Below are 26,491 nucleotides of genomic sequence, written 5' to 3'. Positions count from 1 at the left end.
GGTCTGCAGCCTCATCATAAAGGTTTCTTCACCTAAATCTCACTGCCTCTCCAGGCACCGACCACATGACCTCCCCACTGGAGCTCTTCTCTAGCAGATGCGCCCTGTTCCCATGCTATACATGCCAAGTGAGCAGCTCCCTAATTAAATGCTCTGCTGTCTCTCCATTGTCTATGTGATAAAGTCCAAACTTGTTGGCTTCTCCTAATGGGTCACAGGCCCACCTCTTGACACTCCTCTTTCTGTCCCCTACCCTGATGTCTTCCTAAGACTCCTTCTCCCCCTCACAATCTCTGGCCTTTGCACTGACTATTCCCTCCACCGAGAAGGGCCCTGCTGCTCATCCTCAAGAACCAGTTCAGGTGTTGCCTCGCTACTGAGTCTGCTCAGAGTCCCAGATAGTCACGCCCTCCCGCCTCTTTTCTCCCACCTCCTCAGGCCCCTTTCTCTATAATGGCACTTCCTGCCTTACATCGTGGGTTGCTTGTTTACAACTTTCTCTCCTCTAGTTGTCTGTGAACCCCTCCCTCCGGGGGAGTCTTATATACCATGTCTTATACCTCTTTGAGACCCCAGGACCTACCACAAGGCTTAGCCCAGAGCAGGTGCTAGCAAATGTTAACTGAATTAATGAGTGAAGAAGCCACATATAATTCAAATAATATTTCCCCAGCCTGTAAATTATGGTTGAACAAGGCAGTTCATAATCTCTGAAGATTCTACACACACCACGATCTCACTAGCTAGAAGAGACAAGTCGCTGTGGAATGCAAGTGCAGGACAATGTCAACACGATCTCAGGAGGCAAGTCATGGGCAGGGCCTCTGCTTCATTCTGATCTCAGTCCCTGAGTCCCACCTGCGAGGACGTGGCTCCAGGTCTTTCTGTCCGGGCCCATGGTGCTGGGGTCATCCTGGTGGAGACTGGGGAGAGCAGCTAGAGCTCAGCCTGAGCCTCTAGGTGGGAATTGCTGCGGAGCAAAACCAGAGACGGGAGGGAGCTAGCACTCTGTGTTCAGGTGGCTGTCCCTGCCTTGTGGCCATCTGCCAGCTCCCAGATCTCTCACGTTCCCACAAATCAGAGATATTTTCTCGTGAGTCATTGTCTGGTAAAACGAGTTAATTGCCTTGCCTGAGAGCTGCTCTGGCAGGGGCCCCTGTGGGGTTGGGGGACATGACCCAAACGGTCATATGGGGCAGGAGCCAGCTGAGGTGCAAGGAGATTTACTGCAGACGGCACTGTCGGTGATATCAGGGACAACAGGCCAGAGAACCACACTCAACAGGGGTCGGTTTACACTCCTGAGAGTCAGACAACCTCCACCTTCACACACGTGCGTGCACACACACACACACACACACACACCAGCAGAGCAACCCTCTCCCTCACAAGAGCTTTGGGGCTCTGGCTTCAGGGACCCTTCAGAGGTTTGTCACTGGTTCCCATCTGCCCCTCCTTGGTGGTCCCTTCAGGATAAATGGCTGTGATGGCTTCACCTCCTGGCCCATCTTCTTGGGCTCAGGGACTCTTTGCAGTGAAGGTGACCACAGACAAACACGAGGCAGAGCCTACCTACAGAGACCCCTACCACTCCCCAGGCTCAACATAACCTTCTCCAGGCGTCGCCCTTCCCCACCTCTTGACCTGTCTAATTTGTATCTAATGACAAAGATTATTTGCTTGATCAAACCTTCACCAGGCTCCTGGACCTTCTCCTAAGTCCATCTGTGCATTTTCTCGTAAAGCCCAGTTTTAGCAAGAACCCCCACCCCACCTCACCCTTGATATCTGAACACCCTTGATATCTGCTCAGCTTCTGCACCCTCTGCCCTCCCCTAGGTGAGGTCTGATCACCCTGGCCTGCCTTCAGCAAAAATCTTTTAGGTGGGTTTAGCCAGAATCCTCTCACTCCTGATAGTTCCTCTTAGTCATTTTCTATCCACTGACCCCACCCTGCTCCCTGGCCGTAAACTCTTACTTTCCCATGAAGTATTCGGAGCTGAGACCAATCTCTCTCCCCCACTGCAAAACCCTATTGCTGTACATCCTCTACCAAAGAACGTCTTCCTTACTGTGCTCTATTAAGTGCCAAGTGTCATCGAGTAATTTTTTTTTTTTTTACACTGAGACCCTTCTGCCTGGTACAGATGGAGCCTGGGGTCATTGGCAGTGCTCCTCAGTGCGCCTGCACCTTCAGCTCCCTCATCTCACTTCCTCATGGGGCCATCCCAGACTCCCTCTGGATCTTTCTCCACACTCTTTTGAGGTGTGCAGTAGAGAAAGAGCAGGGGCCTCAACAAGGACCAGGGGTCCTCGGGTCAGATTTCACCTCGGCCAGCGGTGTGAACGTGGGCAATTTATTTGAACTTTGGGACCACTGACTCACCTTACGTGGGGATAATATTACCTAGTAACGAGGCAGCTGGAGCACTTGAGCCACAATCAGCATGATTCCTTTTCATTTCCTCTAAGCAAGTCACCTGGCTGCTTTTTTATCTTTCTAATTTCCTGACCCAGGGTCTGTGGGAGATGAGTAAGGGTGGAATGGGAGGAGGTTTCTTATGCACGAGCCATTTACAGCTATTGAACATCTACAAACAGAGGCATCCCATATTAAAACATTCTGCCCTAGGAAGCAGAGAGGTACCAGGTGTGGTCTCCAGCTTCCATTTTTCATAACTTTCTCCTCCCCACTTCCTCTCCCTCTCCCCTTTCTCATTCATCCACACCCAGAGGGTATGAGATACCAAACATTACTCAGGAAGGGGAAGGACCAATTCCAAATGACTCTGTCCATTCAACATCTACTGAGCCCGTGCCCGGCGCTGGGCTTGACTCTGGCGGTGCAGGGATCATATGAGGCTCCCAAATTTCCTCCCGAATTTTCTGTGTGGTGGCTTTGTATATAGGTGGGATGTATGTGGAGGGGGTGGGGGAACAGGTAAAGACATGCGGGTACATAAACTATTACAATATTACGTGGTAAATGTGGTAGTAGAGATGGATCCACAGGCACAAAGGAGGGAGGGGGACAGAAGGGCAAGGTCGGGGCCTCCCCCCAGCTCACAGAAGAGGAGCTAGGGCTTAAGGGTGAGCAGCAAGTCAGCAGGTGGCTAAGGTTGAGCAGAGGAACCCAAGGGTGCACCTGGGCTGAAATGCTTTCTTGGATGCGGGCTTCGGTGTCAGGATTCAGGGGCAGTAACAAGGGCAGACTGCAAGAGAGCAGTGTTGGGGGTGCAGGCACACTGAACCCAGCACAAGGAGGCCTTGAACCCTGACCCAGAGCCACCCCTTACTTAGAGCAGTGACACCTCAGCCACATATGCCGAGCATCTGAACTGTGGCAGCTAGTACAAAATGCGTTCCGCAAACATTCGTGGAATGAATGAGCAGATGAATGAATGAACGTTTCCGTCTATCAAATGGGAGTGATATTATTTACCCCAGCTCTGCAGGGGATTATTGGTAGGGTGAATTGAGACGACAGAGATGGAAAAGGACTCTAAACTGTAAAAATACTATGCAGATATAAAGATTATAACGTGAATGGATACAGTTGATTGCCACAGACAAAAATCATCAAGGAATCAGCTGGTGATGGTGTAGTAACTTTCCTGGACTGCAGGAAGCAGCTTTAATTGGAGCTCTTAAGGGAAATCTCTTCTCTCCATGGTCGAATTACTAGGACTATTACGATTATTATTGGAGACATTTTAAAAATTTTTTACAACACTGAATGGAACAAATCAAGCAATATTTTAGGTGCTAAGAAATAGCAGGAGGATTGGGCACACAGTCAGGGTGGTGGGAAAACCTAAGAACGGTCCCATCTTAGCATTCCAGGTGAGACCTACTGATGGCCTAGTCCCACTCCCTATTTTACAGTGAGGGAAACTGAGGCCTGGAAAACATGCAGTGTCATGGTGCTCACCTGGATTAAGTAATAATCGTAACAGCTCACATTATGAACTGAACATCTGTATATATGAGGTTATTTGATTCATACAATAACCCTATAAAGTAGATACTATAATTAACTTCATCTTACAGTTAAGAAAACAGAGACTCAAACCAAGTAGCTAGTCCAGGTGTACACAGTTGGTAATTAAGGGTAACATACTAACAGGGTATCTCCCTGTTGCCAGGGCAACTGGAGGTCCACAGGTAAGAATATCATTATGGGAAGAAATACATTGTTTCATTTACTTGGGGTTTGGGGAATATTTGACTAAAATGATGACTGATGTTGGACATAGAACGTGGGAACCCGGACAATGATGTCTCTTACCTGGGAGTGAAAACATGTGCAAGGACTCTCGGGGTTTGGAAACCGATCAGCTCAAGCCAGGCCCCGCAGAAAGGAGTGCAGTTACAGGCGCTATAATTCCTGAGCCCTCCTGCTCCCTCTCTCGTTAGCTGACACCATCAATTCAGGGTTAATGCACGGCAGGTTTGGGAGCTAATTATTCCACCATTACAGATATAAATTTCCCCTGGAGAACAGCCAGAGATGGGAGCTGGAGAGAAGAGGAAGAGGCTGAGAAAGGAAAGAGGCCGCCTAGCTCTGATGGGTGGGAAAATAGCATGTTATCATGGGCGGCAGGCTTCCCGACCCCTGGAGCATGCCTCCAGGAAATCTCCGCATCTTTCCTGGTTGTACTCCAGGCTGACTGCTCTGCCCACACTCCTATTTGCCTGGATTTCTGGCAGTCACTGAGCCCCCACCCCCATCTGTCAGCCTTCATGGTTCCTAAAACAGCTTGCAGAAAACTCTTCAATTCCACAATTTATCTAGTCCCTAGTCTATGCCAAGAAATGGGATGCAGGACCGGGGGGGTGCTGACCACAGTGATTAATAACACATAGTCCCTGACTTCAAGGAGCTTTTACTACTGGGGAAGACAAATGTGCATTCAATCAACTCCAGCACTTGGCTGTATTATGGGGACAAAGTGCTATGGGACAAGAGAGAGTCACTTGAGCTAGGAGGTTCTGAAAAGGAAGAGCCATTTGAAGTGTCTCTTGAAGGATGCGTCAGGTTTCAAGAGCAGGGAAATGGGAAAGGGCGGGTATTACTCCAGGTGAAAGAAACAAAAGTGTAATGGCAAAGAAGGCAGAACCTGCTTGCTGTGTCTGGGACGTAGGTTAAAGCATGCTGAAAGGGAGCCTGTAGTGAAGGCAGCTGGAAGAGACCATGAAGGGCCTGAACGAGCTTGATTTGGAATTTAGAACTTCTATTAGAGGCAATGGGGAGCAATTGATGGCTTTTGAGGAAGGGAGTGACATGATGGGATCTGCATTTTAGAAAGACGGTGGGGTGGGGTGGGGTGGGGTGTAATAGAGGGAAGCAAACGGAGGGAGGCAAGAGGGCCCAGCTTCACGAGGAGCTCTTACATTAAGACTCCAACAGGAAGAAGTGGGAATTGCAATTAGTGGATATATTGGTGACCTCGTAAAAGGTGACCTTTTAAGATGAGAGAAGCTTTCATCCACCCATTCAAGTTCATTTAGTGTCTCTTTTGCGTGAAGACAGCTCGAGCCAGATTTCTGGCCAGTTGTTTTGGCTGGGCATTTCTGTGTCTTCCTTAAGGTGTCTTCTGGAGCAGGCTGCCCACTGGCCAGGGCAGGTAGCAGGCAGGGTTGTTTGGCCTGGAGGCCTCTCAGGATGAATGATGGAAAAATTCATCGTGGGCAGGTGGAGGGCCTGCTCAGGTGGGGAGACAGCAGGTAATAATAGGTGGGTGGGGTGAGCACAGAGGCTGCTGCAGCCCAGCGCTGCTCAGCGGCTAAGGGCTGGGGGACAGGGGAATGAGCATGTCAGCTCAGCCCCCAGAACTGGCTGCCAACTGAGGGCAAAGAGTGCTGCTGCAGAGCAGGACAGCAAGGCAGGGCACAGTGACTTATTATCCAGCCTCTGAGACCCTGGCAACTTTGAAGGAGAGCGTGCTTGGAGCAGCCTGGGGCAGTGGCCCCTACTGTGGGTTTGCACCTGCAGAGAAGAGATCAGCTCATCCAGTGAAGAGAGAAAGGCTGGGCTGAGCACTCTCCATGGAACTTCTCTTCTGGACTTAGCTCTTCAGCGGGCTATCTGGGGACCTCTCACGGGTGTATTGAACTCCTGAGGCAGACAGGAAAGCATCAAGGCCCAGAGATGCTTGGGACTGGGAAGCATCCTTCACAATCTCCATCTGGAGTTCCTTGACATTGTTCTGTCCAAACAAGGGTGGCAGATTCCTCAGAAACCTAGAGCAAGGTGGAGCAATACTGGAGAAAATGAAAGTTTCACTTATAATTGTAGGCCTTTCTAATTTTCAGATGGTGAGTACACCTAAGGATGTACATTCAGACACGTTTACAGATGAAATGCTGTGCCTCCAAATCAGCGATGCCTCATCATCATCTTGCTGAAAACCAGACCAGAGAGGAAAGTGTAAAAATGCTCATGAGTGGATACACACACAAACACACACACTCCACGTGCCCTGTGTCCGACGCAGATATGTTTGTATATTCAGGGTAGGAGGATTGAGGAAGATAATGGACTCAGAACCCCCCCTTATATGCACGTGAAGTTCAAAGGGAGGAAGTCCTGTGCAGAGCAGGGTTACCTCCAAAGCCAAGAGATCAGGGAGACGCTAGGAGGCAGATCCTGAAAAATTTTGGCATAGGCGAATGTGGAAGTCTTTAGGAAGAAAAGAAAAGGAAGGTGGGCATTCGCCGTGGATGCAGAGGATGCTCCGGGGGGCCGCAGTTTATTAAGCACCTTCCATGTGCCCTGTGTTGGGCCAGGTGCTTTCCAGTGAAAGCTGATTCTCACAATAACCCTGTGACATAGGCATGATTATCGCCTTTTGCGAACGAGAAAACCAAAGTTCAGAGGCATCAGGGAAGTGATTTGTCCGGGGTCACATGCAGAGCTGGGATATCTTTCAAAAGCCCATGTTCCTCTGTCTACACCAGGAGTTCTCAACCGTGGCACTGCTAACTTTTTTGGCTGGGTAGTTCTTTGTTACGGAGGCTGCCTGTGCATCACAAGATGTTTAGCAACAACCTTGGTATCTACCCCCAGGTACGAATAGCACCTGCCCCCTAATTGGGACCATCAAAAATGTCTCCAGACATTAATTGCTACATGTCCACTGGGGGAAAAACCACCCCTGACCTAAGGCCACTGCTCTGCACCTGCTACTCCCTAAACAAAAGCATTTAGGATTCCCACCCCCAGCAGTCCAGAGCTGGTGTAGATCAGCCCTCCTGTGCTCTTTCTTCCTGTAAAGTGATCATCCCACAGTCTGCACACTTCATGAGCTCTGCGAGGCAAGCTCAGTCAACACCACCATGCCCAGGCTCAGGTCCTGACCCTGCTGTGTGGGATGGAAACATCTGCTTCTCCTGTGTGTAAAAAAAGGGGGCTGGTGGTCCTGACCAGCAGTTCTCAACCAAGGATGCACATGAGAGTCACCCGGGGAGCTGTTTTATTGTTTTGTTTCTTCTTTGTTTATTTTTGATATTCAAAGCAAAGATACGCTTGTCCTGTCCCAGTCTTCCTCATGCCCCGGGTTGCACTCTCCTGATTGTTACACTTGGCCTGAATCATTTCCAGGGCTCATTTCAGCCCCACCCTTCACTTCTGAGCTCCCTTGGATTCATTCATTCACCTCCCAATTTTCCCTCCTGTGTACCAGATGCCAGTGTTAAGGACCGGGGCTCAGACAGGGCTCTCAGTCAAGGAGTGAGGGACAGGGAATGAACATGCCATGGCACAGGGCAGGACCTGCTGAAAGACAGCCAGACCCAGCAGCATAGAGAAGCGGTGAGCAGCTGCTGTCAAGGGGAGGGAGTACAGATCTGAGGCAGGTGTGGGATGGGTATGGGGAAGGAGGGGTGGTGGGGCACATCTGTGTATGTGAGTGGGGGTATTTGGGAGGGAATACAGGGCTGTGCGCATGTGGAGGGGAAGGGGTTTATGGGTGTACGTGCATATATGTGTGTGACTGTGTGAATAGTGTATATGGTACGTGTGTCTTGTCTGTGTACAACTGCATGTCCATGTGTGAAGAATCTGGGTGGTGTGTGTGTCTGTGCCCTTGTAGGTGCATGTGTCTGTGTGTGTGTGTACAAGGTATGTGTGTATACAGAGTATCTTTGTGCACGTGTGTGTGTGTAGAGGGCCAGGCAGGAAGAAGGCCTCCCAGAGAGGACAGTCCTTGGTCTGGCTCTTGTAGGAGGAGGAACAGTTCAGTAAGTGGAAAAAGAAGGGAGAGGCCTTCCAGGAAGAGGGACAGGCAGGCAGGGTGTGTACAGGCAGAGGTGTGACTGAGACTGGCATGTGTGGGGCATGGTGGCAGGGGGGTGAGGGGGTGACGAGGAGATGGGGGCACAGATGGGAGAAGGTGAGGACTCAGTTTGAGGGGGCACACTAAGTTTGCCTCACTGGAGCCCTCAGCACCCCTTTAGAATTTGAGGTGGGCTTGCCAGAGTTTTGGAGAGATGGCAGCAGCAGCAGGGCAGCACCTCTGGGAAGTCTGGGGAAGAGGCCTGGCTAGGCCAAGTCAGAGCTGCACCTGAGCTGGCTGCAGGAATGTTTACAAAGCAAATGCATACTGGAGGGATTAGCAACCTGAGTGCTTGGCCAGCCCAGGTGGGTCAAACCTGTAATCTCTGCACTTTGGGAGTCTGAAGTGGGAGGGTCTGTGCAAACCAAGCCTCTCCGCCAAATCACCTGCCAGCCTCCCACCCACCCCCAATCCCCACCCTAAGTCAGGTGTCTCTAATCTCTACTCCTGAGCATGAGGCAATCCAGCACAACCCCACGTCCACCAGCAGGTAGAGCACCAGCTGTAACCAGGGCACATCTCCTGAGCCAGGGGCTCGCTTTTCAATCTGGTTGTGGAGCAGGACGCTGAGAAGCAGCCCACACAGCTGCAAGAGTTCAGGCTGGGAGGGGACTCGAACCTGCCCTCAGCCTCACTGGTTGTGCCTCCTTGGGCAAGGCTACCTCCCTGGCTCTCTGTTCCCAAGCAGGAATCCTGAAATGCCAGCAGCATTGAGTTGCTGTGATTCATTCAACAAAGGTGTCCCCCTACTATGTGCCAGGCACTGGAATACAGCAAGGAGAAAAGAGATAAAGACCCCGCCCACGTGAAGCTTGTGCTCTACAGGGAGGAGACCAATCAATAATCAACATAACAAATGACTCAGCTGTGGAGGCTGCTAGAAGGAGATGAGGCAGGGAAAAATGAAAAGAGCAGGGTATAGGGGACAGAATGGCTGGGATGGTGAATATTGGCATATGAAATGTGGCTGACCTGTAGAGGCAGTTAGGGAAATGCTGATTTTGCAAATAAGATCCTGTCATTTCCAACATGGATGGAACTTGGGGACATGTTAAATGAAATAAGCCAGGCACAGAAAAGCAAACTTCTCATGTTCTCATTCATTTGTGGGAGCTAAAAATTAAAACAATTTCACTCATGGGGACAGAAAAGTAGAATGATGGTTAACAGAGGCCGGAAAGGGTAGTGGGGTTGGGGGGATGTAGGGATGATTAACAGGTACAAAATATGCAATGAAAGCAATACAATGAATACGATCTGTTATTGATAGCAGAACAAGGTGACTACAGACAGCAATAATTTGTTGTACATTTTCAAATAACTGAGGGAGTACAATTGGAATGTTTGTACAACAAGGAAATGATGAATGCTTGAGGTTATGGAGACCCCATTTACCCTGACATAATTGTTACACATTGCATGCCTGTATCAAAGTATCTCATGTACCCCATAAATATATATACCTACTATGTGCCATAATTTTTTTAATAAGCCATGCTGAAAAGGGCTCAATCAAGCGATGAAATAAACAGCATGAATTATTTTCCCTTATTTATTAATCCAGTCAACACCTACTATGTGTTTGGTTCTATATTACGAATTAAGGATGGATGCAAATAATTTCTGTAGGGGCTCATAGTCTGGTATGGGGGACAGGCAAGGATACAAACTAAGGATCCTGTGATTCATGGTATGGTGGGTGGTATCCAAGGGGTCAGCCTAGAAGATGGGGAGAAAACCTGGTTGGGACAGGAGGGCCTCCGAGGGACCTACTGGGGTTGGCCTGATGGATAACAGGGAGAAGACAAAGGGCGTCCCAGGCAGGGGAACAGCATGTACAAAGACTAAGGGAAGGTAGGGGTTGAAAAAAAAGAAACCGGGTGAGCCACCTGGCGGCATTTGGAGAAGTGTGAGTAGTTCAGGGTGGGTTGAAACTGGGGAGTCACAGAGTAAGTGATCTTTGGGACCGTATCCTGAAATCTTTTGAAAGCCATGCCAAAGGTGTTCCGGCTTTTTCAGAAAAATAACCACGGAAGGATCTTTAAGCTGGGAAGTGATCTGATTGTAGTAGAATTCCAGGAATAATGCTGACCACAGTAGAATGAGGGTGGAGGAGGGGATTGGGAATAGGACAGCATTCCTTCCTTTGGGCCTCCTTTTAATGTTACCTCTTCGAAGAGACATTCTATTTTAAAGCCCATCTGAATAGAAGCCTCATCATGCCCCACCCTCATTAGCCAGCTTTACATTTCTTTATAGCGCTTATTCCTACACAACATTGCATCGACGTCTGTATACATTTATTTTCTGGTCTCTTCTTTATAGGATATACATTTCACTTAAGCAGGGACTCTACCTATTTTGTTCACAGCTGTGTCGCTAACACCTAGAAGAGCACCTAACACACAGTTGGCTCTCAAATTTTGTTAAAAGGAAAAAATAATAAAATTCCTATCTTTTTAAGAAATGGAAAACTTTGCTGTGGGCCTATTTTTATGTGAAGTAGTTGGCAGCTAGGACTTGGGTTTGCCCTGAGGATGGTGTTGAGCTGCTGTGAAGGTCAGCGAAGTGAGCCCCAGCCCATGAGATCTGTATCCCAAGGCCCAGGAGCCAACCAAGCAGGCCGATGCTGCTGCAGAACCCTGAGAACCCGGTGCTGCAAAGATCCCATCCACATGTGCTGACCCTAGCACTTTGGGGCTGGTAGGCTTCTGACGCTGGGTGCCATGCCAGCATCTTACAACACCAAATGGTTCCAGGGAGGGTGCAACTGGCTACTTAGGGCCCTGGGTCTGAAATTACGGATTAAAAAATACATTTTGAGCAGGGTGTGGTGACTCAAGCCTGTAATCCCAGCACTTTGGGAGGCCGAGGTGGGCAGATCACTTGAGGTTAGGAGTTCACGACCTGCCTGGGCAACATGGTGAAACCCCATCTCTACTAAAAATACAAAAAGTAGCCAGGCATGGTGAGAGGCACCTATAATCCCAGCTACTCGGGAAGCTGAGGCATGAGAATCACTTGAACCTGGGAGGCAGAGGTTGCAGTGAGCCAAGATCATGCCACTGCACTTCAGCCTGGATGACAGAGCGAGACACCATCTAAAAAAAAAAAAAAAATACATATTCAGCACACCCTGTACTAGGCGAAATGTAAGATGGCCTACTTATACTACAAAGTAGGTATGTTATCCCCATTTTACAGAAGAAAAACTGAAACTGAGAACTGAAACTTGGTGATTTGCCAAGATCACAGAGCCAAGAAACCAGAATCCAGATTTGACTCCAATGCCTGTGTTCCGTTTCACTCAGCCACATAGACTGAAATGTCCAACGCCAAACAAGACCCACCATCCCGGAGCCCCAAGCTCGGCTGGCCTCACCACCGAGACTTTCCATCCTCTGTGATACACAGACCCTCAGACCCCCTCACCCAGCAGCACCCATTAGCTCCCGGGGAAAATGCCAAGCCAAGGTGGGCAAGGTCAACTTGGTGAATGAAATGGAAAAATAAGAAGCCCCACTCAGCTCTAAAACATGCTGTACAAGATGCAGAAGGATATTTGGAATCAAGAACCCCTGGAAACTGACCAGGGAAGCATTTTGATACATGAAACTAATGTATGTATAGCCTGACCCTCTGGCAATGACGTTAATGCTTTTTCATTTTTTTAATGTATTTTATTATTTATTTGAGTTGAGGGAACGTGGTAAGGCTGGGTGTGCTGCGCCTGAGCTCTTTACAGTGGGTAAAGTGATGCCGGGGACTTGGTGAGGTTGTTTCCAGTAATGGTCCCCAGTCCCCACGGCTGGGATTACAGTGTCGGCCACAAATCTTTCATCCAGGCCGCTGCTCCCTGGAAGCAGCTTCCCACGGTGCACAGTAAGGGGTGTGGACAGTCTGTTCTCAGCAGGGACTCAGCCTGCTTTCGGTAGATCCAACCCACCTTCCCTCAATTGCCCTGTGGCCCACAGCGCCAGTGATTGTGTTTGTGACTTAAGGTCTTTAGTAACCTCAGCTTCTGACAGTCTTCTAAAGGTGCCAGTGACTTAGCAGCTCAGAAGAAAAGGCTGATTGAGAGAAAAAGAACAAAGCACCAAGGGTTGGAGAGAGTGGGTGGAGACCGCCCCCGGCTTTGGGGGTTCTCAGACTGTGGGAGTCTGGCTGAACCCCAAGAGCTATGAAAGATTCCAAGTCTAACCTGAGGTTTATGTTACCGTAGCTATTCCAGTTTCCCAGGGTTTGGAATGGGGAGGATGCTGACGAGGTGGAAGGCCAGCCCTCTGCTTCTCCTCCAGTCACGACCCATTTGCCTGGGCTAGGGGTTCCCACAGGGTGTTCCCTGAATCCCTGAGAGAGCTCTGCCGCCAGGCCCTGCCCTGCCTCCCCTGCCCTCCTCAACACAGGGCCGACTCCTTCCCACCCTCTAGGAATCAGCTTAAATGTCACCTCTCAAAGAGATATTCCTAGGTCGTTCCATCTAACCTGGCCAGCCCTGCTCTATTTTTTGTATTTCAGAGCTCTTATCACACACTGTAGTTAAATACGTTTCTTTCTTTCTCTTTCTTTCTTTCTTTTTTCTTCTTTTTTTTGAAATAGAGTCTCACTCTGTCACCCAGGCTGGAGTGCAGTGACACAATCTCTGCTCATTGCAGGCTTCGCCTCCCAGGTTCAAGCTATTCTCGTGCCTCAGCCTCATGAGTAGCTGGGATTACAGGCATGCACCACCATACCTGGCTTATTTTTGTATTTTTAGTAGAGATGGGGTTTTACCATGTTGGCCAGGCTGGTCTCAAACTCCTGACCTCAAGTGATCCGCCAGCCTCAGCCTCCCAAAGTGCTGGGATTACAGGTGTGAGCCACTGTGCCCGGCCTAAATGTGTTTCTTAGGTATTGCCTGCCTCCACCTCTAAACTGTAAGCTTCAAAGGAAAGGCCAGGTGCGACTGAAGCAGCATTATTCCACCAGCACTTAGCACAGTGCCTGGCATGGAACGAGTAGGCATTCAGTAATATTAATCAACTGAATCAATGATGAATGAAATGAGAGCTCTACCTGATAGCCATAGTCCTCAAATTTTAGAGTGAATAAGAATTATCTTATTCATTCTGATTGACATTCAGATTCCTAGGCCTCATTTCTTGATCTTCTGATTCAGCAGGTCTAGAGAGATGACCAGGAATGTGCATCTTAACAAGTACCCCTCGTGATACTTTCTGACAGAAGCACCTCTGGACAGGCCACATCTTGGGAAACACTGCCTTACCTGCGTGGTTTGTCTCCACTGCAGTGACATCGCTGAGAAATGAGTTTTCACCACCTGCCATTGCCTTTTTCTCCAGTCCTTCAAGCATCTCTAGAATCTGGAGGTTTATGCCTTGGAGCTGGGGCAATGGCGGGGGGTGTGGGTTGTGCAGTGTAGCAAGAGGAAGGTATGTATTTATTATTATTAGAAATTAGAAGCAGGCCGGGAGCGGTGGCTCACACCTGTAATCCCAGCACTTTGAGAGGCCAAGGCAGGCAGATCACCTGAGGTCAGGAGTTCAAGACCAGCCTGGCCAATGTGGTGAAACCCCATCTCTACTAAAAATACAAAACTTAGCAGGGCACAGTGGCACATGCCTATAATCCCCGGTACTCTGGAGCCTGAGGCAGGAGAATTGCTTGAACCCAGGAAGCGGAGGTTGCAGGGAGACGAGATCATGCTGCTGCACTCCAGCCTGGGCAACAGAGTGAGATTCTATCTCAATAAATAAAAAATAAATAAATTAGAAGCAAACATAAGAAGCTCGTAATACACTGCTGTTGCCCAAATGTGCAGACACCATTGATTGCATTTGTTCATTGGCTCAGTAGACTTTTTGAAGATCCACGATGTGATCAAGGCACTGACTTCAATATTGGGGATGAAACAACTAACAGAACAAAGTACCTGACCTCAAGGAGCCCTAGCTAAGCCCTAGCTTAGTGGTAGAGACAGGTAGGTCCGTGGCTGTTGAGGCCAGTAAGACCCAGCAAGAGCACTGTACAAGGGCAGCACAAGGAGAGAAAGTTACCAAGGGAAGTCAAGGCACTCCATGGAGGAGAGAACATCAGGGCCAGTTTTAGTTTCACTAAAGCTTACTTGGCCAGGAAGAAGATATCACAGAGCAGAGTTAGCACAAACTAGGAATGACCACAATGCACAGAGTGTTTGGGAGGAAGCCGCAAGGGACCTACCTGGAGAGATGCACAGCGTTTTCCAGAGAAACAAGGTTGGTCTTGACCTGCTCCGAACTTACAGTTGCCAGCCCCCACATAGGATCCAGGCCACAGCGGTATTTTTTGTTGCCTGTCCAGGTTTACATATTTTCAAATTGGAGTGTTTTTAAGCAAAGAACTCTCCTGTTCACCATGGTTCCCACCAGTTGTTACACTCAGCCTTCATGCATCACATTACCTGCCCAGCTCCTGAAGTTGCCCAGCAACTAGGGCTGCCACCCTTTGCTACCCACTCACCTCAACACAGAGCTGAAATCAGAGAAGTGACCTGATCCGCTCTGGGTTTTTATGAAGATCGGCCTGGTGATCATCAAGAGGGGAATATATTTGGAGGCTGAAAAAACAGTCAGGAACTTCCTCAATAGCCTGGCCCAACTGTCTCCACGCTTTCTTGATCCTATGTCCTCAACCTGTGTACATTAATTTATTTAGAAACTGTCTTATGTCCTAATATATGGTATGTGTGATAAGATATACTAAAAAAGAAGCATTTAAATGGCTGAGATAAAGATGAAAGATGACATAACGCTACTTTTTAAGCTTTTATACCATACCCAAGAAAACCGTTTTCACTGGAACAAATTTTTATGAAAACTAATATTTGTACCGAGGTTGTTAGGTTTTATCATGCTTGTATTATTTTCATATTAAGCTTTTGCATTACGATATTTAGAAGACTAGTTTTAAGTTCAAATTATTTTGATATTTAGTTCTAATCACTTTCAGAATTGAAAGAAATGATACTTCACTAAAGTGCAGAAATCCAAACGGAAAAGGCACTACATTGGCTGTGCTTGCTATAATAATAATTTTTCTATCTTACCAATTATGCAAATTGTGTCTAAATTCAGTTAGGAAATGTCATCTTCTCTGATGTTGATCAACTGTTCTTCCACATTTGTCATTGGCACTTTTATATTTTTAACAAGAGTTTGAAAACTCTTCATTTGGAAGATGTTTAATTAGGTGAAGATGAGTGAAGTGTCAGTGCTACCATTTTCTTACTGTTTCCATTATCAGTGTTATCTCCTTTCAGTAGTTTATTTTTGCAGAAATCTTTTTTTAAGCCACACATCAATTTAGGGTTAATTTGGTGAAAACAAATCATCAATCCATTTAACCTGGTCCCAAAGCAAAGGATTGCAAGACCAAGCCCTCCATGCTGTAAAGCCCCCACTCCATCCTCAGGTTCACGTATCTTGGCCCAGCTATACATGACCTTGGACAGTCTGCCCATCACACTGGTGAGCAGCCAGTATCCATGCACATAGTAAATATTACTAAAGTACAATATCTCTCCCATTGTTTGAAGCCATGGAAGTTCAAATATTTTCTCCTATAATTCAAAAGCTCATCTTGCACAGAGCCATTCAGGCCTCTTTTTGGAGATGTCAATTTCTAAGATGAGGAGATGCTGAGCCGGGCATTGGGAGATAAGACAGAACAAGCGATCAAGAGTGAGAGTCCATCAGGTGTTGAGGGTGGGGGAAGAAGGAAGATGAGAGGGTTGAGATTGTCCTAGAAGTTCCAGCTGGGATTGCAGGTGAGAAGGGTATTCAGTTCTGACAGGCAGTATTTCCTGGGAAGCACAGGTGCAAAAAGTAATCTTTTCCCACTACAGTGTCCCAGGCAAGGGGAAGATCCATAAGTTTTCTCTGTCCTCTGCTTTAGTTGAACTCTGTTTCACTGTACTCCCCACCATTATTGAATGGACTTGTGGAGTAAGCGGCTGATTTGAAATTCAAAGACCTGAATTCCAGTCCATGCCGACTCCACCCCTTAATAGCTGGCTGACTAGCACAGCTTCCTCATCTGCAAAATAACAATTTTTTAAAAAGCCCTGCCTGCTTCACAGGATTATTATATGGCTCAAAGATAAAGGAGATGCACAATTAAAGGCTCTGAAAACTGCAAAGCACTATACAAATGTATGGTGTTATTATGACTTAGTATCCTGCACGCATTATGATTGAGGTACAAGGCAAGACATATCTATGTACCCTTGCCTTTGTTTTTCTGGGACACCTTCTAGGAGAGAGTACCACCATGTGGAGTAAGAGGTGGACACTGAGATCAGTATCCTGTGGGCAGTACATCTGAACATCCTGAACATCCTAACACTGACCTTAGGGCTCCTGAGACCAGAGGTCACACTTGGAAATGAGGTGACCTAGATGGTGCAGAGGTTGCTGGGGTTTCTGGATCCACGGAGCAAGAATGCCTGGGAATACTGGAGAAGAACCTAGTTTTCCTGGAAATTCCCCTTCCAGGCATGTCTTCACTTGATCTGAAGAAAATCTAAGAAGAAGCCAGCACTAGACTGAAGCATTGTTTGAAAGTGGGAGATAAGACGTCTTATCCTACCTACTTTAACTTAAGATCTGGCTTTCCGTGGCCACTGGGGGTAATCAGTCTCTTAACATATTTACTGGATGTCTACATGGAAGTACAATTCAAGCCCTTTGCAATGAAAATGCTAACAATATGATTGGGAAGATTAAACACAGGATAAATAGATTGACAGATAATGGGGATGAAAGATAGATAGACAGATAGATAGATGATAGATAGATAGATGATAGATAGATAGATAGATAGATAGATAATAGATATTTGGATGGATGTTTGGATAGATAAGTACAAACTTGACAAGACACTACACTATCAGGAGAAAAAGAATAATTTGTTGAGCGTCTACAGTGTGCCAGGTCAAGGTACCAGGTGCTTTCAGATGTGTTACCACATCTGTCATTGCTGACTCCTTACAGCAACCCTGTAAGGAAGCATCAGCCCCATTGGTCAGATAAGAAATGGAGATCCAGAGGGGTTAAGCAACTTGTCCAGGGCCATGCAGCTAGCTAGCCCACGTTCCTTCATCTAAGTCTCACGGTTCCTGAGTCAGAGGAAACCCTCCCACCCCCACCTCCCAGCTCTGAATTGTCTTTGTGACTCTGGAGCCTTTGTTCTGTGTGAGAACATCTTAGACTTTTTGAGAAAAGCGCCAGATCACTGTCCATTCATTGAGAACCTGAAACCGGCTCCTCAGCCATTCCTGCTCTAGCCACCTGCAAGGTTCCCAAGTGAAAGTGAGTCCTCTCAGGAGAAATGAAAGCGCTGTCTCTTTAGGTGCCCACTCCTTACCCACCAGTGGAGCAATGTTCTCCAGGCTGGCCAGGCTCCAGAAGCTCACTAAGGAAGTTGGTTTGGGGCCAAAGGCATCTATGGTTCATTGTACACTGAGGCCCTCCCCTTCCTGCCCCTCCATTTGCTCCCCTTCCTTTCTCTCTCTGGGTATCTCCCATCCCGGCTTCTAGACTGGGTCTAGGCAGGAGCTTTGCCATGATGTCAGGAGGGAAGGAGATGCCTCTGGGCCTCTCACCACAGCCTCAGCTCTCTCCCTGCCCCTCCATCTGAGTCCCTCCTGGCTCCCAGCTCCCTCAGGGTGCAAGGCCAAGCCTCCAAGGAATCCCTCCCCTTACCTGCACGGGTGGAGCCAAGAGTGAGTTTGGGGCCGCTGGCTATGCTGAGGGGATGACCCATGACTCAGTGAGCACTGTCCAAGCACTTCTGTTAGGAGGTTTGGCTGGCCAGGGAGGAAGAAGGCCTCCCTCTCTGGGATGCTCCTGAAAGGACTTTGTGGGGAGTTAAAGAATCCTCTGTGTGAGGGCAGGATGGGGGAAGGTGGAGGGTTGGAGAAATCCAGCCCAATGTCTCCCAGTCTCCCCGCCTCCTCCTCCTGGGCCCCTATCCTCCATGCTCTTGGCCTCTATGAGTCTTTTTGAAAGTTCACAGGCTGGAAAGCACCGGGACCTGGGATGTAAAAGTCTCTTTTAACGTAGAATAGGCCTTCTGTTGATCCCAAAGATGCTCTTAAAATACACAAGAAATTGGAGTTTTACACACAGTCAGCTTCTCATTTTATAGATGGGAAGCTGAGGCCTAAGGAGGTGAAGTGGCCACTATAGCCATTCCATTGCACCAGGATGGAGGGCTGTCCACCAAATTCAGGGTCACCCACTTTATCTGACTCTCATGGGTCCTTGATCTCAGGGGTCTTTTCTGGCAGAGGTCTGGGAGCATGACTGAGACATGATCTCAGAATCAAACCCCTGGAGGCAGTAGCTATAGCAGGAGCTGACGATCTCCAGAAACTCAGGACCAGACAATCTCCAGACACTCAGGACCAGTCAGTGCCCCCACCAAGGACGGGGCTTTGAGAGGCTCCGCCCACCTCTGTTTCTGCACAGCAGGTTCAGCAACTCCATTCTTCCCCAGAGAGCCACTCCATCTGAGGGTGGCTGCGTGTCCACATACGAGGGGACAGGGCTGAGGATGAGGAGAACCCTGGGGACCCAGAAGACCGTGCCTTACCCGGAAGTCCTGCCTGTAGGCCTGAAGGACTTGCCCTAACAGAGCCTCAACAACTGCCTGGTAAGGAAACTGCTGGCCCTCCAGGTGCCTGGAGAGAGGGGAGGGAGGGAGATCCAAATACAAGCGCTGCTGGGACCAAGGGAGGGGGCAGGCCTGGACTCTGCTGAACACCTAATGTGCGTCAGGGAGCACCACTGCAGGACCAGCAGCAGAGCCAAGATTAGAACCCCCGCTGTCCTCACTACAGCCACAGTCGTTGACCCCTGTGCACCAGCTGGCCAAGACCAGCAGACACAGGGCACACGCCACACCACTTTGTCTTCTGGGATTTTCTTAAGGAGGACCCGTGGCAATAATGCCTTTCCTCACCTTAACCTAATTCGGTCTCTACTCCTGCTTTCCAACAAATGATTCTGTCTATGCTGAAGTGACAAGGATAGGAAAACAGTGCCTGCATAGGAAGGAAGCTGGAGGTGACAAGTTGGGGTGGGAGGTCACTGTATTTACGTGGTAGAAATTCTGGGAATAGAGTAGAAATGGGAGTAGAAACTTGCACATATTGGAATTATTTCTGCTTCCAACCTGGGAAGTTTTCAAAAGAGACATAGAGGCCAAGAGCACGGAGTATAGAGGCCCAGTAGGCCAAGCTAGGAAGAGGCCAAGCTAGGGAGACCGGGAGACATTGGGCTGGATTTCTGGTTTAGAAAAAGGTGCCATCAGCTCCCTATGTGAATCTAATGCCCTGTGCCTGACCCTGTCCTTCCTGAGGTCGTGCCAGTTAGCTCACACTCTGAGTGGCACCTGGGGTGTATATAGAAATAGAAAGAGCTTGAGATTTGGGTTCTATTAGTCATGGTGGAATCACCGAATTCCCATGGAAGACACTGAAGGCAGAGGAGAATGAAAACTAGTGTTTATTGAATCTTTTCTATTCCCATTTGTCAGATGGGAAAACTGAGACTCTGAGAGGTTACATGACTCGGGTGTGTCAGAATCCAGAGCTCAAGGTCTCCTCTACAAGTGGAGGTAGGAGCTTGGCCAGAGATGCCCTCGGGGCAGGATAATGCATAGGCTGCCCCTACTCAGGAGCCTCCTAGGGCCTCCTGAGCACCTTGTCCCTGCAGATGCTGAAGGCTAGGTTGTTCCTGTCAACATCTGTGTTGCAGCTTTGGGGACAACCCTTAGGACACTGACCTCTGGTGGCTCAGTACCTCTCCACTAAATTCCATCCCCCAGCACCTGCACCAGAACTGGTGGCCTGAGCCTCCATTGAGGCTGGCCAACACATAAATAGCCACTTAACAATTGGCTCTTCTACCACAGGGGGTGATGGCATCAGCTGCACTTGTCACTTGGGATGTGCTGCGGATGCAACACACCATCCCCCAGATGGGTTTGGTATAAAAAGGACAAGATTCAAGTGGAATCCAGTTCAGCTTGGGGGTGCTGAAGGCCCTCCTGCTAGATGCAGGGCAAAGAAAAGGGACTTGGAAAACATTTAAATCATGCCACTTAACTGTGTGACCTCAGCTAAATCCCTTTGCAAATCTAAGATTTGACTCTAAAAATTAACACCTTCTGGGTCAGCAGCCATGAGAATTAAGTGAAATTAAGCACCAGACATGGCTTCTAACAATTCATGGGCATTTAGAAGGCTTTTTTCTTCTTCTCTTTTCTCCCCTTATAAAATAAGATGTGTTTAGCAACTTAACCAAGCAAACAGGGTAGGATGGTATTACATTTCTGGCTCTGGCCTGGGTGAAGCTTCTCAGATCATGAGACTCCTTAGAGGAGGTTGAGAGGCCCAGGGCCAAATGTTACATCTTCCTAACGGAAGTTTGGCCACTGAGAAAGCACTATTCAAGAGGAGTCTTGGAACTGAAGACTGGATGGTTCCCCAACTCACTTGATCTAGGGCCATTTCCTATAGGAGGAGGAGGAAATGAGGAATATGCCAAAGTGGAACCATGTTCATTCAGGCCAGACCAGGAGAAAGACACAGACAGCCAAGGGCTGGTGGGAAGAGGCTGATAAGCATGTGGGAAAGAGGCCGTGGGCAAGCCTCCACATCTCTGTCCAACATTTGGAGGGTCCCCACTCTCCTTTGTCCACCTGGCAGATGCAACACACTCTTCAAGAATCAAATGACCTTTTCTGTGACTTCCCTTTTGACATTGCCCCATCCTCCCCGCTCTTTTGCATACCAAGTATCCCCTGTCCTCTGCTCCTGTTAGAGGTGGCTATGGGGAATGTTCATTCACCAGTCACCTGTGTCTCTTCCTCACTAGATGGGTGCTCTGGTGGTGCCTTTCATATGCCTGGTTCATAGGATAAGCTCAATAAACCTGTGGAAAATTGAATGAGGCAATGGAGGGCATGGGAGCTGCTCCATGGACCCCCTTAAACTCGATGCTTGTACAGGGAAAGGACAGGGATTGGGGAGATGGGCTAAAGGAAGAGAATGTGAATACGATCGTTGGTAGATTTATAATGTTGATTTTATAGCTGGTATTTTCAATGAGTGAGAACAAAAGAGCTAACATAACAGAGAGCAGAATGATAAGAGTTTACCTGTGTGCAAAACTGTTCTTCACTGATTTTGTAACAGCAAAACCTTTGGAAATAACAGCATTCACAGTAGAAGATGTGTTCTAGAAATGTTGGTACATTCAGACCATGAGACACCTTGCAGCCATTAGAGAGAATAAGGCGGATTATAGGAACTGACATGGAAGGTGTCACTGATACTGCAAAACAGCATGTCTCATGGTGCACTCATTAAGAGGACTTGGGTCAGCTTGCTTAGTTGCACTTTTCTGCCCCTCATGTGCTACTTAGCCTTGGAAATATTCCTTATCCTCTCTAATCCTCAGTATTCTCACCTGTAAAATGGGGAGAATGGTAGTCTGTACTTCAAAGAGTTGTGAGGATTCTAGATATGCGTGGCGCAGTTGTAAACATGCATTAAGTGTTCAATAAATGTTTGCTATAATTATTAAGTTAAAAAAGTAAGCAGCAAAAAGCATGCTATTGCCCCAATTTTGCTTTTTAATTTTTTTGATATAGAGATACATATGTATGTTGTGTATCTGTGGATAAAACAACTGTTATCAGTAGTTATTTCTGAAGTATGAGACAGAAGAGAAGAAATCGGGGGGGACTTTTTGTTTTTGTTATGTTTTTTTAAATAGACTTCTTTTTTAGAGCAATTTTGGGTCACAGCAAAATTGAGCTTTCCCTACACATAAAACCTTCTTTACTGTCAACATCCCACATCAGAGGGACACATTTGTTTTCATCGATGAATCCATATTGACACATCATTGGGACTTATACTTTTAACTTCTGACTTGTTGCCATTTCTACAGTGAGCGTGTATTGGTTTTGAAAGTAAAATAATATTAATGAATGGCTGAATCACACCCTAAGCTCCAGAACAGCCAGATTCTAGAAAGTGGCTTGTTTCACAGGGGTTGCCACAGAGAAGGTAATCAACCCAGGGCTGCCTGAGAATGGGGCCTGAGCCTGAGCACCTCCATTCTGCTGTCACCAGCATGACAGGTCACAGGCTGGCCTGCCTGGCTGCCCCCTGCTCCCTCAGAGGGACGCCTGACAGCAGCTCCTGAATCTGAGGAGGCCGCGCCCCTGGGCCATGCCCCACCGATGGTCCTCACGTACACACCAGCCGGAAGGCTTCAGGAAACACAGGGACAAGGTCTAGGAGGTCACGACAGCAGCAAGGATCCTCTTGTCAACTAAGGCCCAGGCCCCAGCCTGCTCTGAAGGAAGAGAGTACCAGGGGGGAGGCAGCCAGCCCTGGATTCCAAGTCTCCCCTGGCACTCACTAGCATGATGTCCTTCCCATGCACCTGTTTCCTTGTCGTAATAATATAGGGATTAACCCGCCCACCACACAAGGCCACTGTGAGGATGGAGTGAGCTCTGTGGGACAGCACCTAACTCATGACTTCCTGACACTGGAGGCTCTCAGGTTTTTGTTTCCTGTCTACATGACTGACCCCACAAGCCTAGACCTGGGGATAAATAAAAGAATGTCTGGCTTGGTCAAGGTGAGTATAGAGTTGAGAGTGTCCTTCCTGGCAAAGCTGGGACAAGGACAGGGCAAGGATAGCCTTGGCTCCCAGCAGATGTGGCCCAGAGGATAAACTGGCTGCATTTCTGGTGCTGATGAACCACTCTCCAAACAAAGTCCCAGTCTTAATTTGGGGCAGATTTAAAACATAATCCTGGGCCGGGCGTAGTGGCCCATGCCTGTAATCCCAGCACTTTGGGAGGCCAAGGCAGATGGATCGCTTGAGCTTAGGAGTTCGAGACCAGCCTGGGCAACATGATGAAACCCCATCTCTACCAAAAATACAAAAAAATTACCCAGGTGTGGCGGTATGTGCCTGTAGTCCCAACTACTCAGGAGGCTAAGGTTGGGAGCATCTCTGGAGCCCGGGAAGCTGAGCTGCAGTGAACCGAGATCATGCCCCTGCACTTCAGCCTGGATGACAGAGTGAGGCCCTGTTTCAAAAAAATAAAAATTAAATTAAAAAAAAAAAACATAATCCTCCAAAATGAAGTCATTCCTGGAGGGAACACAGGGAGAAGGAGCTGTAACTAAAAGGTATGGAAAGAGGCTGCTTCCTATGCACGCTGAGAAAATACTGCACCGACCACCCACCAGAGAGAGAGGCTGGCCAGGAGCAGGTGAGCCTGTTGCATGGCCTTCCACTTACCCTGCCCCCTGTTTCCCAGGTGATTCCTACTTCAGCCCCCTGGTGTGAGCAGTTTCTCAACATGAACTACAGCCTCCACTTGGCCTTCGTGTATCTGAGTCTCTGCACTGAAAGGTGAGCTTTGCTACCCCCAGAATGGCCTCCATTTGCATTGCTTTGCATTCGGGCATGTGGTGGGAGGGGGCAGCTCTTCCTGTTCACCCACAGCAAGGCAAAACCTGGTCCACTCACTTCCCTGGAGCACCGAACAATGAAACTTCCCACCATTTACTCTATTTACAGAACATAAGCTTCCAATATGGTCATAGATGGATGAACCCTTATGTTTTTAAAGAAGACACTTGGAGGATTTCCAAATTACCATGATATTTGATCTATGGCAAATGGGTAAAAAAATGGGGATACTAACTCAATAGCTGAAAACTAAGAGATTTTTCTGTAGGAATGTCACTGCTGGTACATGGGCAAGGCACATACACCCACACACACGTGGGCAAACACAAGCTCAAAGGTATGTACACATGTTGATTCACACATAAACAAGCAAACACAACAAAGCCCATTTCTCTTCCAGGATGTGCATCCAGGGGAATCAGTTCAACGTCGAGGTCGGCAGAAGTGACAAGCTTTCCCTGCCTGGCTTTGAGAACCTCACAGCAGGATATAACAAATTTCTCAGGCCCAATTTTGGTGGTAGGTCATCGTCTGTGTCCAGGACATCATTCAAAGGGAAGAAAACAGAGACAATAAGCAGTGGAGGGTTTCGGGAGGTTTTAGTTGACTCCATTTTCTGATCTGCAGCCTGTTAAGGATTGGCAATGATGGATGAGGATGGCCACCAATGATTTTTCACACTGCCTGGAAAAAGGCACCCAGCCTCTCCACCTGCAAGATAAAGCAATGCTCTTCCTCACTGTGGAGGTGGCAAGAGCCTCCTAACAATCACTCACACACTGTCCTCCTCCTGCCCCCACTTCCGGGGTCATTATTCAATGAATGCACCATGCGCCACCAGGCTACCCCACCTGGTCTTCCCCCTCCAGCCTGCCCCCTCTCAGCTGACTCCCCAAACTGCCATCTGGAGGCCTCCTGGGTCATTGCCCTGTTTGGAACACCTGTATGTGTCCCAGCATCCTCGCGTAGAGTCCAGGCACACCAGGCCCTTCCCAGCCCAGCCTTTATCTGTCTGCCATTCTCATCCACCCAAGTCCCTGCTCCTTCCCCTCCTACAATGCTCCCCAGTGTACTCAGAATGCTCCCTGACATCCTTGGCCTCTCCTGCCTCTATGCCTTTACAGAAGCTGTCTTCCTGGAATTGCTTCTTTAAACTTGACTCCCTAGGAAAATATCAATTTTCCATCATGTCTCAGAGCAAACATTGCCTTCTCTGAGAAGCCTCCCCTGATTCCTCCAGGCCCCATCCCCTTCACACTTCCTTGTGAACATGCCTCAAAATCATAGCCATTCCCATTATGCTATAACTGGATTCATGTCTGTCCCAGCTCCAGGCTGCAGCCCTAGAAGGAGTCCGACCATTTCCCTCACTATCTCCCACAGAAGCTCAGTGCGTGACATATAACAAACTGCTGATTAATATCTATTGAAAGAATAAAGCAAGGAGGGAGGGAGGGAGGCAAACCACACAGATCTTCATAGCAGAAAGCAGCAGAAAGCAACAGAAAGAGCCTTGGCATTTAACAAACCTGAGTTTGGCTCCTAGCTCTCCTGCTTGACAAGTAGTTTACCCTTCTGTGCCTCACTTTTCCTTTGTGTAAAATGGGGACATCCATCTATCTCACAGGGAAGACTGAATGAAGTGAAGTGTGTAAGCCTGAGGCACAGTGCCTGCCCCATCAACAGAGTGTGGGTTATTTTCCTCCCTTCTCCTCTTTGCTCCTCCCCTCAGATAATAAAACCCTCTGGTCTGATCTAGAATTCATGTGGTAGTCCAGATCCTCTGGGCAGCAGACGCCGAGAGCTGATGACTTCTTCAAGCTATTTAGGGGGACTATGTCTAGGAGGGAGAATGGGGCAGCAGGAGAGGCAAGCTAGGAGAGCTGTCAGACCTGCAGGTCTGGCCCCAGGGAAGGAGAGAGGGAAGGAAGGGAGGTTGGGTGGAAGTGTCTTAGATGGTAGGGCAGTCCTCAGTGTGTTTGGAATGACCACCAGGGAGTCCTTGAGCTACAGCTGCATTCAGAGGAGTCTCCCATCTCTGTGCCTCCCAGGAACAGGCCGCTTTGATATCCCCACTGTGTTCAGTCTGTGGTTGGCTGTGGCCCATGAGAAGTGTGGCCTTGGAGCAAGTGTGGTGGTAGATTCCAAAGCACAGCAGCCAAGGCCCTCAGTCAATCACACCTGGTCAGTTGGAGATGGGAGAGATGCATTTTCATTCAGATTTGAGACACAATTAAGATGTGAGATCCTTACATTAAGGAATCTAAGGAGGCTTCAGTATCCCCTGGTTTTCCCAGGCCCTACTGAACATGTATGACAAGCATGTGAGTCTGCACACCTTGGTTAGTGCCACTCAACAATTTCTCTTGCCCCCCAAGCCCCAAACAATTAAGTCAGAATACACCCCTTCTTGTTTGCCTACTCACTGGCCAACAAGGTGCAGGGTCCTTGGGCAAGGAGCTCATTCTGAGAACAGGGAGCCTGAGGTAGGCCTAAAGGGATGTGATGCCTCGTCCCACCTGGGGTGAAAATGGGGCATGGAGTCTTCAGTTTAAAAAAGGGCACAGCACAACCCCATACCCCTTGTTTTGTGCCTCCTGGCACTTC

At 48.4% G+C, this 26,491-nt stretch overlaps 1 protein-coding gene across 2 annotated transcripts in view; it reads left to right on the top strand.

Annotated features, from left to right (window-relative positions):
- Positions 1 to 18,878: 18,878 nt before the first annotated feature.
- Positions 18,879 to 26,491, top strand: part of GABRP (gamma-aminobutyric acid type A receptor subunit pi) — a 30,048-nt gene continuing 22,435 nt past the window's right edge. For both annotated transcript variants that reach the window (XM_055285269.1, XM_055285268.1), the window contains exons 1-3: positions 18,879 to 19,028; positions 23,730 to 23,824; positions 24,285 to 24,403. In XM_055285269.1, the coding sequence (XP_055141244.1) occupies positions 23,772 to 23,824; positions 24,285 to 24,403 (172 nt within the window). In that variant the 5' untranslated portion in view covers positions 18,879 to 19,028; positions 23,730 to 23,771. The remainder of the gene's footprint in view (positions 19,029 to 23,729; positions 23,825 to 24,284; positions 24,404 to 26,491) is intronic.

Source organism: Symphalangus syndactylus, chromosome 7, assembly GCF_028878055.3.
Source record: "Symphalangus syndactylus isolate Jambi chromosome 7, NHGRI_mSymSyn1-v2.1_pri, whole genome shotgun sequence".
Taxonomy (NCBI): Eukaryota; Metazoa; Chordata; class Mammalia; order Primates; family Hylobatidae; genus Symphalangus; species Symphalangus syndactylus.
Note: the sequence above shows the minus strand (reverse complement) of the source record. Positions and strands in the feature narration are given on the sequence as shown.